Raw genomic sequence first — 16,366 nt, 5'->3', positions numbered from 1 at the left:
ACCCATGACAAATTTGATTTGTGAAATAATTGGAAGTTATCTCTCATATATCACGCTGCTATTATGATTTCAGTATTGGGCCTCTTTATTGACATGCAACTACAGGGACAAGAAGTTTAAATTCCCCTTTTACTGCATAAAAGGAACTGACCATTAATTACACCATACCTTTCCTTAACACAAAGTTGTTCCAAATTTGCTGACTTTCTCTGACACCCCTTCAAATTTTGAGAAAAGGAATGCTCACCACAGAATGAGACATGAGCCCGGAAATCAATGAAAACGCCATGCTTGCTACAGACATAGGCGTAGTGCCCCAGGGCATTACATAAGCAGCTGCTTCCACATTTGCATGCATCAAAACGACAGAGCTGATAGTATAATCCTGGACTGACAGCATCATGGCATGGAGCAAAGAGCTCTTGATTGATGACATCACAGTGAGCGGCATATCCAACTAGGAAAGAAAACATCCTTTTTCATAATTCTTATCATAAACCAGAAAACAGCATTTCCTCCTAGTCTCTCGCTTCCTTCAAAGCCCAGCCCCAGGGCCACCTCCTATTTGAAGTATTTCTCTTTTCCTTTGTTTTTAGTGTCATTTCCCCTTTGAAATTGCTTTGTGTTACTTTGGATAGAAAAGCATCTACTCATCTCTTTGTGTGTTATATTGCATGTCAATGGTGTGCTCAAAATGGCTTTATAGCAACTTGAGAGAGCAGATTGTAAAATTTCCCATATGAGTATTTATACCTTAAAAATTGGAAAATGCTACAGATCAGGACTTGATTGATTGTTTTGGTGATTGTCTAGACTTAAGAAAGTGATAGGAAATTGTTAACCATTCGGATTAAACTTAAAAGTGTGTCATGCATGCTTTTTCCCCCCCAAAGAGTCCCTTATTAAACATTTACTAGCACACTCTTCCATGCTATATACTCTTCGGGAGAATGTCAGCTCCTTGCAGTCAAGGACTGTTTCTTCTTTGTCTTTGTACCCCGAACACCAAGCACAGTGTCTTCTACATAGGTTTTTGTTGTTCAGTCATTTCAGTCATGTCCAACTCTTCAGGGTGCCATTTGGGGTTTTCTTGGCAAAGATATTAGAGTGGCTTGCCATTTTGTTCTCCAGTTCATTTGACAAATGAGGAGACTGAGGCCAGCAGGATTAAGTAACTTGCCCAGGGTCACATAGCTAGGGTCTGAAGCCAGATTTGAACTCAAGAAGATGAGTCTTCCTAACTCTGGCCCAGCATCTATCCCCTGTGCCACCTAGCCATTCTCTTGAGGATAGTAAACCACTCCAGTATCTTTTCCAAGAAAACCCATGGATAGTCCATGGGATCACGAAGAACGAGACATGACTGAACGACACAACAACAACAATAAGGGTGTTGGACTATATGACCTCTGAGTTCCCTTCTAGCTCTCTCTATGATTCTTTGAACTTGATTTGTAGCCTGCCATTCTTTCCACTATACTGTTGGGTAGATCCATACTTAACACGTAGAATTCCAGAGAGGCATCCACAAAACAGCACTACAAAATCCAGAGCAAAATAGATTGGCTCCCTTCTTGATGTGCAGTCAATATTACCAGCATATTAGAAGCAAACCACAGGAACATATTTATACTCCACAGATGAAATGATAAAATTTTAAAGCATAATATTTAAGTATGTGTAAATATATATGTAGATACATAAACAGTATACATTTTACATCAAATGACTCTATAAAGAGCCTAGAAATCCCATCTATAGCCAAATAGGCAGTGTTTATTTGCAACTTCTGCCTTTCCTTTAAGGGAAGCAGAGCCACACATTCTTGGCATGTGGGTTGCCCAGACATTCCAAATTGGAGCGCTGAGATAAAACCACTTCAGTCGGCTGCATCCTGGGTCTCACAAGGCTTGCTGAGGTCACAGAGTCCTTGCTGACCTGATCATTCCTCCATTATTTATGCTCTGAGTCTGGACCTGTTATCTGATGGCAAGAAAGACACACAGCCAGGTATTTGTACATTTGGCTGCAATACAAGGGAACCACAGTTGGAATATGGCAGGTCTCCCAGGACTGACATATTCCAACTGTGAATGTAAGAGATTGTATCGGGGCATTTTGCGAGGGTCAGGGGGTGAATAATACACTCTTGAACACACAAAAACCGGGCAAACTTATGAATATAAAGTAAATGAAAAGCAGTCATTTTCTCCCAGTGGGCTTTTCAAGGGGCTTATTTTCAAGAATGAAAGTGTATGTAGCAGCAATTGTTTTGACTGTGACTATGGAAAAACAGAATTGAAATTCACCACTCAGTTAAAGTTCAGCCCCAATACGCTGCTAATGCCCAGAAGAATCCCCCAACGTTATATCCTCATCTGAAGGCTTACTGTTTTCTTGGTTGATGTTACATGGGTCTAACAGAGGAACTCTGACAGGTGCAAAACAAGCTGAGGAAACTTTCCATGCATTTCCATGCAGCTGCGGGGTCCCTTCAATCATACCTCCTGGAGACCTAAAAAAGAAAAGTATAGGAAAGGTCTATCTGATGGCTAATGAGTATTTCTCCTCTTTGTTCCTTCTCGGTTTGGGTTCCCCTCTTTTCTGTATGCCTCTCTTCTGAAGGAAGGAAGAAGGGGATTTTAGTCCATCCTCTAGGTTTGCCGAGAATGAGCTGTAATGTAAAGCATTGTTCTTGACCAAGCCTTGAAATTTAAAGGATATGTGCCTCTTCTAATGCTCAAGGCCATCCTCAAAAGGAACAAATCCACACTCTCATCCAATATTAACACCTGGCTTTTGCCCTTTTTGTACCCCCCCCCAACATTTTGCACTGTGCCTGGCATGTAGTAGGTCCTTTAAAATGCTTGTTAACTGAATGGCCAATATTACCAAGGCACAATGCTCTTTACATGATTGTGACCCACTGATTGGAGTTAGCTCTGCAATTACAAATAAACTTTATAGTCAGATATATCTTAGCTCTTCCATCAGCTCAAGTCAGTCCCAACTAATCAGATGTTGCAAACCTGGTACAATTCAACTACAGCTACATAGAAAGAATCTCTCATTGCAATGTGTTTAGGCAGAAGGGAGCCAAAAGGAGTAGTATTTCAGGTAGTCTAGTAGCACGATGGATATAGTGGAGGCTTAGGGTCAGGAAGATCTGAGTTCAAATCTGGCTTCAGGCACTAATTGTGCTAGTTAACCTCTATTTACCTCAATTTCCTCATATGTAAAATGGGATAATAATAACCTTATCTCCCAAGGCTACTGTGAGTATCACATGAGATAATATTTGTAAAGTGCTTAGCACAGTGCCTGGCAAATAAATAGTAGGTGCTATATAAATATAGCTGTTTTTACATATTCCAGCATTTAAAATTCCCTGTTCCCATTTCTAATGGGTGGTCATGTACTAATAAATGTTTAACAACTAGCTCTCAAAGAAAAAATATACATGACACACTTTTAAGTTAAATCTGCATGATGAACATTTTCTCCATCACTTTCCTATGCCTAGACAATCAACAAAACAATCAGTCCAGCCCCAATTTATACCATTTGCTAATTTCTGAGGTATAAATGCTCACATTAAAAATTTAACAGTTGGCTCTGGGGTTTGAGCGAATTCCAGCACACCCCTGCAAGCAAATGACTCTAGAATGTTGCCCCATATTCCCCCTCCCCCCACACACACACCTTTGACTTCTATTCTCCATTTCTCCTCCTTTTCTAGACTTTTTATCTTTCCTACTTTCCTAATACTCAAAGATGTGACAGATCTAACCAGGATGAGGAGTAGAGTAGGGTCAGGGTTGCTGGGAGAAATTCCCTTGAGTTTCGCCTATCATATTTCATTTCAATGCTCTTAGGAATAAATGAAAAGTTTAAGAGACAGAGTTTATTACCTTATTTTTTTTTCTTTTCAAAGGATAAATACCACCATTTCCATTGTTGACTCACTATAATAAACCACCTAAAAGCAATTTTCAAGTGATTAAAATTGTCCGTTCGACGTTGTTTGCCATAGCACACTGATTCTTTGTGAAGCAAAGGAATTTGACTTCAAATACCAGAAAGTTAAACAATGCTTGCAAGCCATCTCTTCCCCTGAAATAATGTACCACGTTGACATAACTTTTGATTGTTTGCACATGGAAGAGGTTGAGGCCTTAGAATTAAGTAGGCAGTTCTGCCCTCTAGTCAGTGTTAACTGCTAACCTATTCTGACACACATCAGAGCAAAAAATGAATCCAAATCATCTTTTTGATGTCACTCAATGCATTTCTGTTGTATAAACAGAGTAATAATAAATGTTAGTATTGTCGCTAAAAGCAGAACTTAATTAGTAATATGAAAATTGAATGAACTACATCTGAAATGAGATAAAAGAGACAGTCAATAGCATGTCCATGATCATTATTACTATAGCATTATTCATACACTCAAATGGACCTTTGATAACGTAGTCCACAACCCATCCAAGCCTGTGATTCATGTTTGTCTTCTGGTAAGTTCACCACAACAGTTACACCCAGTGTGCAAGAAACCTTCCTTCACTGCACCTGACATTGTAAGGATATCAGTGGTCCACTCTGGCTATCCATCTGTCGTCATCCCTCACCTTTGCCACAAGTCCAGCCCATCTTCTTTTCTCTTCTAATTTAATTAGCACATAATACCTTGATGACATTTTTACTTCTGTTATTCAGGATACAGAAATTATTACGAATAGGAGATTTATTAACACTCAGCATGCTCCTCTCCATTGTCCTCTGAGAAATTTAAAATTTTTCAGAGATTGTCATATTCCTTGTCTTATAGCCATGAACTCAGATAGACCTGGATTCAAATCTGGCCATAGGGCAGTCACTTCACCTCTGTTTGCCTCAGTTTCCTCAACTGTAAAATGTGGATAGTCACAACACCTGCCTTGCATGGTTGTTGTGAGGATTAAATGAGGTCATATTTGGGAAAAGTATTTAGTACAGTGTCTAGAACATAGTAGGTGCTATAGAAATACTTATTCCCCTCTTATTCTTCTTTCCCTCCCATACAAAAATACTATTAACTAATTACTACAGTTCGCAACTGTTAGATGGCAAGATAAAAGATAGTTTTTCCTTAGTTCTTATCCTCATTAAATTCCCCCTGCCTGGAATGTAATTCCCAAATATTCATATCCTACCCATCCTTCAAGGGCTAGTTGAAGTCCCATGTCTTCCATGGGCCCTCATCCAACTACTTCAGAACGCATAATGCCATATGACATACCCCAACTAAGGTTGAGTAACTTGGGCCTATCCCTAGGATTCCAAAATAGAGGGATCTCTGGGAGCACTCAGATTTGCTCAAGAGTCAGACATTTTTCAGCTTAACATCTAGCTAGCAGAGATAGTAGAAAGGCTCAGGACTGAACCTATGATTTCATTGGAGAATTCCTAAAGAAGGAAACTCCCTCTACTGATGAAGATAGCACCTTCTAGGTAGCTTAGTAGTCGTAGAGAATTGCCTAGAGCAAAGTGAAGAGACCTGTGAAGGGTTGCAATCAGTATGTCTTGCATGTTGCAGGAAGAATGAGTTAAAATACAAACTACTTGATGGCATTCGTGTTAGTTGCTCTCCAGGTAAGTTCTTGCTTGACCTGGTCCCAACTGGCTCCATCGCCCAGTGGCGGCCTCCTCTGAAACATCTTCATATTGTCTTAGAGGGGGTAGCTAGGTAACGCAGTGGATAAAGCACTGGCCCTGGATTCAAGAGGACCTGAGTTCAAATCTGGCCTCAGACACTTGACATTTACTAGCTGTGTGACCCTAGGCAAGTCATTTAACCCTCACTGCTCCACAAACAAACAAACATATTGTCCTAGAGTTTCTGGCCCAGGGACCATGTATACTGGGGTCTCTGCCTTCCCCCAATAGAGTTATATCCTAAAGACTCTTCATCTATGAGACTTTGTGTCCCAAGGTTAGAGGTTTTACCCCTAAGTTCTCTCCTCCCTCTTCACCTTTATTTGTCTTTTAAAACATTTTTGGAAGACACCATTTTGGATCCTGGACATATATGTAAGCATCACCAAGGATATCTCTGCTGCCACGTAGCATACTTTAATACATAAAGAACTCCATTAAAAAGGGCAGGTAGGTGGTGCAGTGGATAGAGCACCAGCCCTGGAGTCAGGAGTACCTGAGTTCAAATCCGGCCTCAGACACTTAACACTTACTAGCTATGTGACCCTGGGCAAGTCACTTAACCCCAATTGCCTCTCTAAAAAAAAAAAAAAAAAAAAAAAGAACTCCATGACTTCCTCAGTGTGAGTGCTCCCTCCATTGGCACACTTCACTACCCCTCCCTGCATTATAGTTTCATGAGTACTTGAGGCCAAAAGAAGGATCATCTCTTGGTGACCAACCTTCTGGAAATGGGCCCATTATCTAGGATATTATGTAGGCTAGTCCTTGAATAACAGAGATATAAATACCTAGGCACTAGGATTATGCATGCAGTGGTCCTAGACTGATAAGACCTGCCGTGGCTTGGCAGAATGTGGGTTTCCTACTATATCACAATGAAGATTACAGTGTGTTGCAAGTGGAATGAAGTTTATGGAGTAGGAAAGATCTGAATTCAAGTTTAGCCTCTGACAAGGGGCAAGTCACAAAGCTTTCTTGAGACTCAGTTTCCTCATTTGAAAATGAGAAGATTTGACTAAATGATCTTTATGGTTTCTTCCACCTCTAAATTTATGATTCTGTGCTTAGGACTTAGTAGAAAGCAAAGTAGTTTACTTTTTAGCCCTAGAAGGAGTAGGCAAGTCAACTGACACAAAATTATACCTGGTCCTTCAAGGAAGTCTTAAATTCTGGTTGTTTTTATATATCAGTGCATGCCTATAACAACTCCTCACTCATGAAAGGTGCTTTTTGATTAATAGTCTTGTCTTCCCCCAACCTAGATCATTAATAGCAAGAGGTCATTTGTCCTAAGTCTTCTGTAGGACCCAGGGTGCCTAGCCCAGTACTGGACAAGAAATAAGTGCTCACTGAATACTTGTCAATAAACTGCTTAAAAACTCTGACGATTACATGGTGTTTTCCATGTCTATAAAGTACACACAGCAGTCAGAAACAAAAGTAACTGTGAGACCAAAAAAAGTTGTTTAGAAAAATTGTTATTATGTTGGGTAGAGATGGTGAGCAGACCTGTGATGTCATTGGAATAGGGAACTCTGTAAACTGGCACCTTGCTTAGAGCACCAAGGGCTTAATTGGTCATGCAGCCTGTGTCAGGGGTGGGATTTGAACCCAGGTCTTCCTAACCTCAAGGACCTGCTCTCACAAAAATGTGTATATGCATGTATATATGTGTTTATGTCCATAAATCTTTCTCCATATATGTGTGCATACATACACATATATACATACACATATGCATATACACACGTGTGTATGTAGGGTATCCTTTAAAAATCTTAGTACTGCTTTAAATTATTAAAAAATTTAAATCACAATAAGACTTTTAGGATACCCTGTTTATTAGTGTAACAGGCACCTATTAGAGGACCTAGAGTCAATAATTCGTCCTACAAGAGATCAGTCACTAGACTCAAGTTAATGATGCAAAGATAATACTTACATGAAATCATCCCTTATGTTCCCATTGAAAGTTCCACACAGACCCATTGTTCTTCTCTTCCAGTCAGTACTGAGTTGAATATAAAGTCTTGCCCCATCTTTAGCAAATGTAATCTTTAAACCAAATCTAGTTTTCAGAACAATAAACAAAGAGGACAGATTTCGAATTTCAACATGTCCTGCACAAGAAAAAAGCACATAAATCAGATTGTGTAGTTCAGCTCTACAACCCTCCAGGATTTCCCAAGAACCTCTAGGAATGATTTGAGATATTTCCAGGTCTCAGGCACAATTATTTTTCTCCTGAGTTGTGAAGTGACCAAATATATGACATCTAGAGTTCTGGAAGTGTAAGGATCAAGGTTAGGCTCCACCTTAGCTTAGAGCAGAGAAGTAATGGTATCATCCTTGGGTCTGGTGTCTTACTTATGACTTGGTACCAGACTAACTTAGAATTTAGGCTTAGTGTTGGAGAAAAAAAAACAAAAACAAAAAAACTTCCTAACAATTTAGAGTTGCCCGAAAGTAGAATGGGATACCTTGAAAGTTGGTGGGTTCCTCCAACTTGGAGGGCTTTAGGCAGAGTCTGAACAACCAATTGTAAAAGGAAACTAGGTGGGGGCAGCTAGGTGGTGCAGTGGACAAAGCACCGGCCCTGGATTCAGGAGTACCTGAGTTCAAGTCCAGCCTCAGACACTTGACACTTACTAGCTGTGTGACCCTGGGCAAGTCACTTAACCCCCATAGCCCCACAAAAAAAGAAAGAAAGGAAGGAAGGAAGGAAGGAAGGAAGGAAGGAAGGAAGGAAGGAAGGAAGGAAGAAAGAAAGAAAGAAAGGAAGGAAGGAAGGAAGGAAGGAAGGAAGGAAGGAAGGAAGGAAGGAAGGAAGGAAGGAAGGAAGGAAGGAAGGAAGGAAGGAAGGAAGGAAGGAAGGAAGAAAGAAAGAAAGAAAGAAAGAAAGAAAGAAAGAAAGAAAGAAAGAAAGAAAGAAAGAAAGAAAGAAAGAAAGAAAGAAAGAAAGAAAGAAAGGAAGGAAGGAAGGAAGGAAGAAAGAAAGGAAGGAAGGAAGAAAGAAAGAAAGAAAGAAACTAGGTGGCACGGTAGATAAAGTGTCAGTCCTGGAGTCAGAAAGACTCATCTTCCTGAATTCAAATTTGACTCAGACATTTCCTAACTGGGCAAGTCACTTAATCCTGTGTGCCTTAGTTTCCTCATCTGAAAAATGAACTAGAGAAGGAAATGACAAAACAACTCTTTGCCAAGAAAATCCCAAATATGGTCATGAAGAATCAGACATGACCGAACAACAACAAAAATTATAATATGGTACCTTATGTATTGGGGTTTGACTAGATGGCACCTGAGAGTTCTTCCAAACCTCAATTTCTATGATTTTGTGGATTCTGTGAATCTGGTTAACTACTGTCTATTAACAAGCTTAATGGTTAATCCCAGGGTTTACTGAGATGATATTTCACGCTCTAAACTAGACCAGACTGTAGTAGAGTAGTAATAATCAGATTTTTATCTTTCCCGGACTGAGAGAACTATTTTTTAAAAATAGCCAACCCACATTTGTAACCAAGTACAAGAACATTCAGATTTATTGGCAAAAAAATTGAGGGGTGATTGTTCTTTAAATAATAAATTCTCTTAGTACATTAAAAAAAGATTCCATTAAGAAAAAAATCAATTTGTACTCAATTAACAGCAACTCATTCTTACATAAACATAAAGCCAAGTATAGTTTATACACTTGAAATTTGTATTAACTATAAATATAAAAAGTGCTTTCATGTTCATGGCTTCCATGAACCTAAACTATATCATTTTCTTTTGAATTCTCTTCTATTTCCATCTCTGGCTCTTTTTTTTGTGGTGGGGTAGGGACAGTCCCAAACATTCACTTTTTGTGTTGCTGGTTGACAAGTCAGCATCTATAAACTACTTTCTGGGAGATTTGCCTGGGACACTGAACAGAGATAGTAACATGACAATCATCTCCCACCTCACATGTGTTAGGGGTAGGACCTGAATCCAAATCTCTGAAGGCTGGTCTTCTCATGATGATACATGTTGTCTCTTCTTCCTACAGAGCCTAAATACAGGGCTAGCATCAGACATTCCCCAAAGTCCTTTGCCTTCTGCTTTTCTTTTCCTGAAGTTTGTTATTGTCGTTGTTCAGTCATTTTTCAGTCATGTTTGGCTCCTTGTGACCTCACTTGGAGTTTCCTTTGCAAAGATACTGGAGAGGTTTGTCATTTCCTTTGCTAGCTCATTTTATAGATGAGGAAACTGAGGCAAACAGAATCAAGTGACATGCCCAGGATCACACAGCTAGTTAGTATATGAAGTGGGATTTGTACACAGGTCTTCCTGACTCAAAACCCAGTGCTCTATCCACTATACCACCCAGCCACTCCTGATGTTATCTTCTATTTACTTTGTAAGATTTTACATATATTTTTATGTGTATATCTTTTTTTCCCATGACAGAATGTGTGTTTCTTGAGGGCAAGACTAATTCAGTTCTGTCTTTGCATACCCAGCTCAGTCCTAGCAAATAACAATCACTTAATAAATGCTTGTCAACTGACTTTTGCTCTCCCCATAAGGCCCTTCCTTTAAAAATCTCAGTTATTTTCATACTTTTAAGTGTTATCTATATACTGCTGACTACGTTTCCATCTTGTTACCTTCTTTTCCCCAAGTCTCAGTGCAGCATCCCCAGGTGACTGCTGGACAGCTCCTCTGGAATGTCTTGACAGTACCCCAACTTTGACATACTCAAAGTATAACTCAGCACTCCTCTTTCTCCACTATTATTTTTCTTCCTGACTTCCCTGACTTGGTAAATGGTACTCTCATTTTCAAAATCACTTGAGCTCAAGACTTTGCAGTCACTTTCCACTCCTCCTCCTTCACACATATTATATTTATACAAATATGTATTGATTGTGAACTGTGGTGGTTGGTGGACACTGGAGGGAATCAAAAAGGCAGAATATTATGTCTTTGACCATAGATCTAATCTGGAAGGGTCCTCAGTGACCATCTGGGTCGACCTCTTCATTTTACAGATGCCTTGGTTTAAGTGACTTGTCTAATGTCACATAGGTCTAAACCATCTGAGGCTGGATCCAAACTGGAATCATCAAAGACTCCAAGGTCAGTGCCACTTCCATCATAGCCAACTGGATCCTCAGGGTTTATAGTCGAGTTGGATAGGCAAGGCATACCCACATAAAAAAAATTAAATACATAAATGGGTGATACAATAAGTACTTTAATCATCTGGAAACAAGAGAGACTCCTATGGGACAGAATGGTCACAGAAAGCTTTATGGAAATGCTGGAGCCTCAGTAAGGTGTAATACATTGTTTCTCAACATTTTTTGCTCTTCAAACCCCTTTTTAGCAAGAACAAAATGCGTGGTGACCCCCCAAACTGCTGATAATATTCTGCAGTTATTTAGGGCTTATAGGATCATTAAAGAGTTTTTAGTATGAACCCCTTGGACCATTGTCACAATCTCCCAAAGGGTGTGAAAATCACCAAATGAGAACTATAGTGTAGAAGATTAAGTAGGGATGCCAGAGGCAGTATGGAGAGTGGACAATATCCCAGGTATGGAACCAAGTCCTGTCCATTTTCAATCTCTCTCATCTTTGACTCACTTTCTCTATTCTCACTACTACCCTGATACTTAAGGATCTCAGGATGCCAAGCCTGGATAACATTAATAAATATTTGTACAACACCTACTATGTACCAGGCACTTTACACATTTTATCTCACAACAACGCAGTGAGGTAAGTCTATGAAGATGGATTTGAACTCACATCTTTCTGAGGCCAGGACCAATACTCTATCCACCACACCACTTCCTTGCCTAGGTTCTTTACATTCAATACACAAAGCACTCTCTGAGACTTTATCATGAGAAAAATTATCATTACGAGTGTTCCTCTTATATGAAGTCAAGAAAAATGGAGTAAAGCTAAAGTAGGAAATAATATACAAGGTATTCAAAAAACTCTTAATGTAGTTTTGTTTTGTTTTTTGTGGGGCAATGAGGGTTAAGTGACTTGCCCAGCGTCACACAGTTAGTAAATGTCAAGTGTCTGAGGCTGGATTTGAACTCAGGTCCTCCTGAATCCAGGGCCGGTGCTCTATCCACTGCACCACCTAGCTGCCCCTGCCCCCAGTCTTAAGAGAGTTTTAAAGCAGCTAGGTGGCTCAGTGGATAAAGCACTGGCCTTGGATTCAGGAGGACCTGAGTTCAAATCCAGCCTCAGACACCTGACACTAGCTGTGTGACCCTGGGCAAGTCACTTAACCCTCATTGGCCTGCCCAAAAAAAAAAAAGAGAGAGAGAGTTTTAAGGAGCTTTGAAGCCATTAAGTTTTAAGTTTTAATAACTTAAAATTGCCCTAATACCTATGGGACACTGTATATCATTACTACCACAGTGTAAATGGAAGTGACAACAAAAATTGAAAGTGATCGCTATGTAATTATAATGATTAAGCCTAACCCCGAAGAAAAGACATGAGAATGTACCTCCCTCGCTTCTTTGCAGAAGTGGGGGATGATGGATATGGAACTTGATTGATGTTTTCATGAGTTGTGCTGAATTTAAGGGATGGCTCTACATGTCAGAGAGGTGGAAGGGCTATCCCAGAAACCAAAGGAGATGTGAAAACACACATGTGTTCTCCCAATGTGATCCTAATCAAAAACATTTTTAAAGAGTGTTCCTTACCATTCAAATTAAAACCCTGGTTCGGGCCTGTGAGGATTTCGCCTCCTCTATTCAGAATCACTTGTTTGTTAAAATCATCCTCAAGAAGTAGTGCTACTGACTGCAGGCAGGCCCAGTCAAGGTTCTAAAGAGAAAATAGATTATTGACCAAAAAGGAGTAAAAGAATTAACGAAAATGCACACCCTTGGCACAAGAGCAGTCGTAGAATAAAAGGGGGCAATCAAAGTGATAATTACACCTTCCATTTCACAAGTCTTTTGCCCAGGCTTAATGCCTAGCACATATAAGTGGCAAATAAATGCTTGTTGGCATCTTTAATATAGAACTTGCAAATAAGGACTGTTTTTTTGTAAAGTGTCCCCATAATACTTCCTTTTGTAGTATAAAGTGCATTGAGGCTAGGCACATTTCTTTTTTCTTTTTCTTTTTTTTTTTTTTGTGGGACAATGATGGTTTAGTGACTTGCCCAGGGTCACACAGCTAGTAAGTGTTAAGTGTATGAGGCCGGATTTGAACTCAGGTCCTCCTGACTCCAGGGCCAGTGCTTTATCCACTGTGCCACCTAGCTGCCCCCAAGGGCAGGCACATTTCAAAATGAATGTAGGTGGTACATGAAACACACACACACACACACACACACACACACACAGTAGCCAAAAGAAAACAAGAAAGATTAACATTTAAACCTCTAAAATAGATTTAACCTCTGACATACATTTTTTAAAAATGATAAAACTCAATTGCCTCCCTATCTCACAGGATTGTTGTGAGAATCTAAATGAAATAATATTATCATGTTTTAAACTATAAATCGCTATGTGAGTGTACATTTATTATCATAAATGCAGTCTTTTATTATTTGAAATTATTGTTTTATTTTTTATTTCATTATTGTTTTAGTACTTGAATTTATTATTTTATTTATTATGAACACATAATATTAAATTAAGTAAGATTATGTGTTAAAGCTAAAAGTCCACAAGTATTCATTAAGAGTTTTATTATTATTATTATTATTATTATTATTAATGTGCCAGGCACTGTGCTAAGTGTGGGGTGTATAGAGCCAGAAATTTGTCATGATCAAATTTAGAGAGGTTGACAAAAGCCCTCAGTTTCTTCCAATATAAATTATTTACATATTTATTAGTTCAAGAAACTCTATACAAAATAAATGTTCTAGTACATTAAGAAATGCCTCATATCCTGTCATCAAAAGAATTTATCTCTTTAACACACCTGTTCTAATGTAACCAAATACCAGTTTCTCTTATGCAAGCATGAAAGGCTCAAAAAACTATGACAGAAATCACTTTTACAAAGAAAAAATATAATTATTTATGCCACATGGATTTGTTTCTATATCACTTTACTCACTTAGTCAAGGAAAAAAAAACTTCCATTGACTTCTGTTACCAGGGTTGGGTTACATGTCTTGTCATCTGAAATCTTTGAGTAGCATAGTAATTTTGATTTTTAATTAAGATGTCGTTCTTACCTCATCACAAGGAGCCTGCTGTAGAGTGATTGTGAATTTATCTTTCCCAGTCCCTTTCACAAGAATGTACTGACAGACACCAAAAAACGTATAATGTCGACCATCAAAAGTTGTGAAGTGAGAATCACCAACCACTGAGCACTCAACTAAAAATAAAAAGGGAGGTAGATAGAGAGAATAAAAACTGCTCAGATCAGGGCATAATAATCATATAATTTGATTATTGAAAGGCTAATTGTTCAGTAGGTTAATTGATAAGTTGGCTGTTTTTGACAATTTTTCTGGAACAAATTCCCAAATTATTCAGTCCAATTTTATTAATTCATTAAATGATATATTTCCCACTACTCTTATTACATTTCACAACCCATTGCAACTTTCTAATATGTTGTCAGGGAACCAAGTGAAATATTTCATTTAATTGATGTTCCCTGGTTGTATCCTAATTTCTGGTTTGTAGTCTAACTTTTCAATTCTGGCATCCCTCTTAATTTCTTTAAGATCACCACAACAATTTGCCCTTTTGTCTATCAGGGACAGATTGTACATAAATTCAGTCAATGTTTTTTTTTTCCACAAAGTCAGTACCATCCACTTCTTAGAATTGATCTGTTTTCTATTTTTAGAGAAAATTGTTCAGTGGAAAAGTTAATGACTATAAGGTTACCTGGACAATCAAACTTTGTGCAATTCCAAGTTCCACCAACGCAAACACTGAATGAGACACAATTCAGAATATTGTGTTAATATCTGTTCAAATATTATATTGATTAATATTCAGAAAAGAATATTGATAGATTTTAAGGAAGCCAAGCTAGAAAAAAAATCTTAGAAAGAATAAACTGATTTCCCAGAGCAGTGGTTGTCAAAATTTTGTGACTACCCATCCCATCCATTAAAAAAGAGTTTTGAAGATGCACCCCTAATATGTATATACTTATTTGTAAATTACCTCTGTCCACTATTCTACTGATAATTATGTACTTTATAAAATATACATAAATAGAAATCTTAAAAAGATAATATGAGGATGAAATATTTGATACAAGAGTCAATAGGAGGGGCAGCTAGGTGGTGCAGTGGATAGAGCACATCAGGAGGACCTGAATTCAAAGCTGGCCTCAGACACTTGACACTTACTAGCTGTGTGACCCTGGGCAAGTCACTTAACCCCAACTGCCTCACCAAAAAACAAAAAAACAAAACAAAACAAAAAAAGGAGTCAATAGGAAACCACTAGAGTTTATTGAGAAGGGGAATGGCATGGTCAAACCTGAATTTTGAGAAAATCATTTTGGCAGCTAAGTGGAGGAAGAGTTGGAGAAAAGAGAGACTTGAGGAAGAGAGGCCAACTGGGAGCCTATTGCATTAGTATGGAAGAAAGGTGATAGGGGCCTGAACTTTGGTGGTTGCTGTGTGAGCAGACAAAATGGGACAGATACAAAGGATATGGAGATAAAACAGACAAGATTTGGCAACTGATTGGGTATATGAGATGAGGTAGAACAAATAATCAAGGTGATGACAATGAAGTTATGAAGAGCTGGGTGAATGAAAAGATGGTGATTTTGACAGTAATATGAACATTTGGAAGATGGGAGGAAAGATGCTATGATGAAATCTAGAACCCAGGCATAATTCATACATCTCTGTTCATCCCATGTAAATTACCCAAACTGAAAAGTGGGGAGGCAAGACTTACTCACAGATCATTTCCCCCATAACAAAGAGACTCCCATCTGAGAGTCACTTTTGATAGTATGAGAGAGGATATGGAATAGAATCTTCCCAGCAGCTCTTGAACAGCTGCCATTGGTGGTATCTGAGAACCCAAGGGTTAGAAGAGGGGAAAGGGTGGAGGTTGGAAGCTTTGTACAGCAGAGGGATGGGGCGAAGTTGGGGAGTATTGAGGGAAAAAGACAGATGTGGTCATGTTGCATACAGGCCCCATGATTGGTTATGATTTGGAGAATAGGCAAGATTTTCCATCTTCCCACCAGAAAAAAAAAATAGAAATAAAAAGTGACATACCATTCAGAACATTCCTGTTCAATTATTGAACCAACTGAATAGGATAATCCACGGTAACTACAGGGACACTTTTCCAAGGCAACACAAGTTCCATTGTCCATTATGAGGCCTGTGTGTAAGCATATATTTAAAGATAGTGCTTAAAATCAAGACCAAAAAGCATTCGAGTTCTGCCTCACACCATTTCACTTGGTCATATTTCAATCAACCCATCCATCAACAAGAATTGTTTATGTTTTAGTTTTGGGGCAGCTAGGTGGTACAGTGGATAGAGCACCGGCCCTGGATTCAGGAGGACCTGAGTTCAAATCCGGCCTCAGACACTTAACAGTTACTAGCTGTGTGACTCTGGGCAAGTCACTTAACCCCAATTGCCTCACCAAAAAAAAAAAAAAAACAGTTTTAGTTTTTAAAATTTTTATTTTCACTTCC

The 16,366-nt window shown here is 38.8% G+C and overlaps 1 protein-coding gene across 1 annotated transcript in view; it reads right to left on the bottom strand.

Moving 5' to 3' along the window:
- OTOGL (otogelin like) overlaps positions 1 to 16,366 on the bottom strand; it is a 201,962-nt gene that overhangs the window by 145,091 nt on the left and 40,505 nt on the right. The window contains 7 exon segments of the mRNA XM_043968164.1: positions 248 to 457; positions 2,391 to 2,515; positions 7,640 to 7,817; positions 12,405 to 12,528; positions 13,904 to 14,049; positions 14,571 to 14,617; positions 15,935 to 16,043. Of these exon segments, the coding sequence (XP_043824099.1) occupies positions 248 to 457; positions 2,391 to 2,515; positions 7,640 to 7,817; positions 12,405 to 12,528; positions 13,904 to 14,049; positions 14,571 to 14,617; positions 15,935 to 16,043 (939 nt within the window).

This window comes from Dromiciops gliroides, chromosome 5, assembly GCF_019393635.1.
Source record: "Dromiciops gliroides isolate mDroGli1 chromosome 5, mDroGli1.pri, whole genome shotgun sequence".
Lineage (NCBI taxonomy): Eukaryota > Metazoa > Chordata > Mammalia > Microbiotheria > Microbiotheriidae > Dromiciops > Dromiciops gliroides.
The sequence above is the reverse complement of the archived record's forward strand: the minus strand, read 5'-3'. Positions and strand labels throughout refer to the sequence as shown.